Source organism: Brassica oleracea, chromosome C4 (assembly GCF_000695525.1).
Source record: "Brassica oleracea var. oleracea cultivar TO1000 chromosome C4, BOL, whole genome shotgun sequence".
Taxonomy (NCBI): domain Eukaryota; kingdom Viridiplantae; phylum Streptophyta; class Magnoliopsida; order Brassicales; family Brassicaceae; genus Brassica; species Brassica oleracea.
The window spans coordinates 42,301,157-42,303,690 of NC_027751.1; the positions used below are offsets into that span (position 1 = coordinate 42,301,157).

Below are 2,534 nucleotides of genomic sequence, written 5' to 3' on the forward strand. Positions count from 1 at the left end.
TTTATTTAGCTTCGGGTGCTGACATTGCACACACGAGGCTAGAATGGTATTGGTCGGTTTAAAATCAGACCAAATTAATTTTTTTTTTCAATTTGCCTTGACAAAACGGCGTTGTTTTGTCAATTGAAGTAAAAATAAAATTGGGAAAATTAAAATTAGGGTTCATCGTGATTTTAGAAGAACAGAACAAAGAAGAAGAAAGAGGAAAACAGAGACGTCATGGGAGTCTAAAATCAAAGAACAGAGGAGTAATCATAGGAGGTTTCGTGGGCAAATTGAACCGAGAAGTGTTTCTGTGACTAGCGAGTCTGAAAGATGAGGTATGTCGAGTTATTTCAGTGAATGAAAATTTTGGAATTTTTATACATATTAGGGTAAGATGTCGTATGGGATTTGCTTAACCTTTTGGTGCCATTTTTATGTAACTTATAGTTCTGAGGAAGGCAGGCTGATCACCTTTGGCTGCTACTATGGTGGAAAATTTGAAGAGGTTGATGGTAAAGATCTTTACAATGGTGGTGGTTATAGGATAATGGAAGCTTATCCTAGTCGTTTATTTCCAGAGCTCATGAACCAGCTACCCATAAGTCTCTATGGTCAAAGAGTGTGGTTTAAGTTTCCATATGAAGGTATAGAAGAACGACAGTTGATAAGAAATGGTGACGATCAGTTCACAAAAATGTGTAGAGCTTCAGTATGGGTAGATTCAATCGATATCTTTGTTGAGCCAGAGACAGAAGGAGATGAGTCAAGAGCTGAGAACGAGAGAGAGGAGACAGAGAGGTATGAGGCAGATTCAGAGGCAGAGAGATATGAGGCCGAGAGGAATGAACACCAATTTGATGAAGAAGCAAGAGTAGAAAGGAATGTGGCTGATTTTGTTGATGAAGATTTTGATGAGTATGCTACACCTTTATGTTCAGACGATGATGAAGATGGTGTTGAGAGAGATGGGTATTTGAGGTACATAAAAGGCAGTGGTGATCTGAAATTAAGACAAGCTTTTGAGAGTTTGGAAGCTTTCAAAAAAGCTATGGTTGACTATGTGCTAAAGCATAGATGGAATATTAAGTATGTGCGTTGGGAGAAAGACAAATCAGAATTGAAGTGTGCCAGTGAAGCTGAAGAAGGAGAAGAACAATGTATGTGGAAGATTTACTGCTCTTATGAAGAACCGTTACAGAAGTGGCTAGTTAAAGTGTTAATGAAAGAGCACACTTGCATGAGGAGTGGACGTTCAAGCCTGCTTACACAAGAGGTTATTGCTGGGTTGTTCGTTGATGACATAAGGGAAAATCCAAAATTAAAACCAAAACAGATTCTAGAAGAGATTCAGAAGCGTTGGGAGTTGACTGCAACCATAGATCAGTGCCGGAACGCAAGGAAAAGGGCAATAGAAATTATCAAAGCAGGACTTACAGTTCTCACGGCTTAGAGATTACAGAGTTGAGTTATTGGAGTCGAATAGGGGCTCATCAGTCCATCTAGAGACAGTCCAAGGTGATGATGGTAGTGATGTCTTTTACAGATTCTATGTCTGTTTTGCTGCGTTGAAGAATACATGGACCTCTCACTGTAGACCTATCTTTGGTCTTGATGGATGCTTTCTTAAGTGTACAACTAAAGGTCAGTTGTTAGCAGCAGTCGGGAGAGACGCCAACAACCAGATGTTTCCCATTGCTTGGGCTGTCGTTGATGTTGAGAATGAACCCAACTGGAGATGGTTTATTGAGAAGCTGCAAACCGACTTACACCTGCAAGATGGTAATGGATTTACTGTGATTTCTGACAGGCAAAAAGGGTTGTTAAATGCTGTAGAAGATTTATTACCACGAGTGGAGCATAGGATGTGTGCAAGGCACATCTATGGAAACCTAAAGAAGGTACATCCTAACAGAGCTGACATGAAGGGATTGTTTTGGAAGGTTGCAAAGAGTTACAATACAGCTCAATACAACAAAAGGGTGGATCACGTTAAAGCATACGATATGGACGTCTATAACTCAATGATGATGAAGAATCCCAAAAACTGCAGCCTTGCCTACTTCTCATCAACGTCTTCCTGTGATGATGTAAGCAACAACATATCTGAATCCTTTAACCACGCCATAGACCCTGCAAGATATATGCCATTTGTGGAGATGTTAGAGACAATACGCCGAAAAGCTATGCTCCGGATAGAGGCAAGAAAGCTTATATCAATGAAACACAAAGGAAAGTTTAGTATTAAAGCAGTGGAGAGAGTGGAACTAGAGCAGACAAAGATCAGGCTGTGTAACATATATCATTGTGGTCATGAAATCTTTGAAGTGAAGGAGAAAAACTTTTCATACAAAGTAAAGATGTTGGAGCATAGTTGTACGTGTAGGAAATGGGATATGTCCGGGTTGCCTTGTCGTCATGCTCTGAAGGTAATTGTAGAGAAGAAGAGAAAGAAAGAGGATTACATTGGTGATTGCTATCTCACTTCGAAGTGGAGAATGCAATACCAAACACCAATTGAGGCTGTTCATGGTGTGAATTTTTGGAAGAAG

General features: G+C 39.9%; 1 protein-coding gene across 1 annotated transcript in view; it reads left to right on the forward strand.

The window, feature by feature from the left end:
• The first annotated feature begins 315 nt into the window (after positions 1-315).
• Positions 316-2,534, forward strand: part of LOC106338932 — a 3,464-nt gene continuing 1,245 nt past the window's right edge. Inside the window, exons 1-3 of the mRNA XM_013777794.1 lie at positions 316-320; positions 433-1,420; positions 1,557-2,411. Coding sequence (XP_013633248.1) covers positions 316-320; positions 433-1,420; positions 1,557-2,411 — 1,848 coding nt within the window. The remainder of the gene's footprint in view (positions 321-432; positions 1,421-1,556; positions 2,412-2,534) is intronic.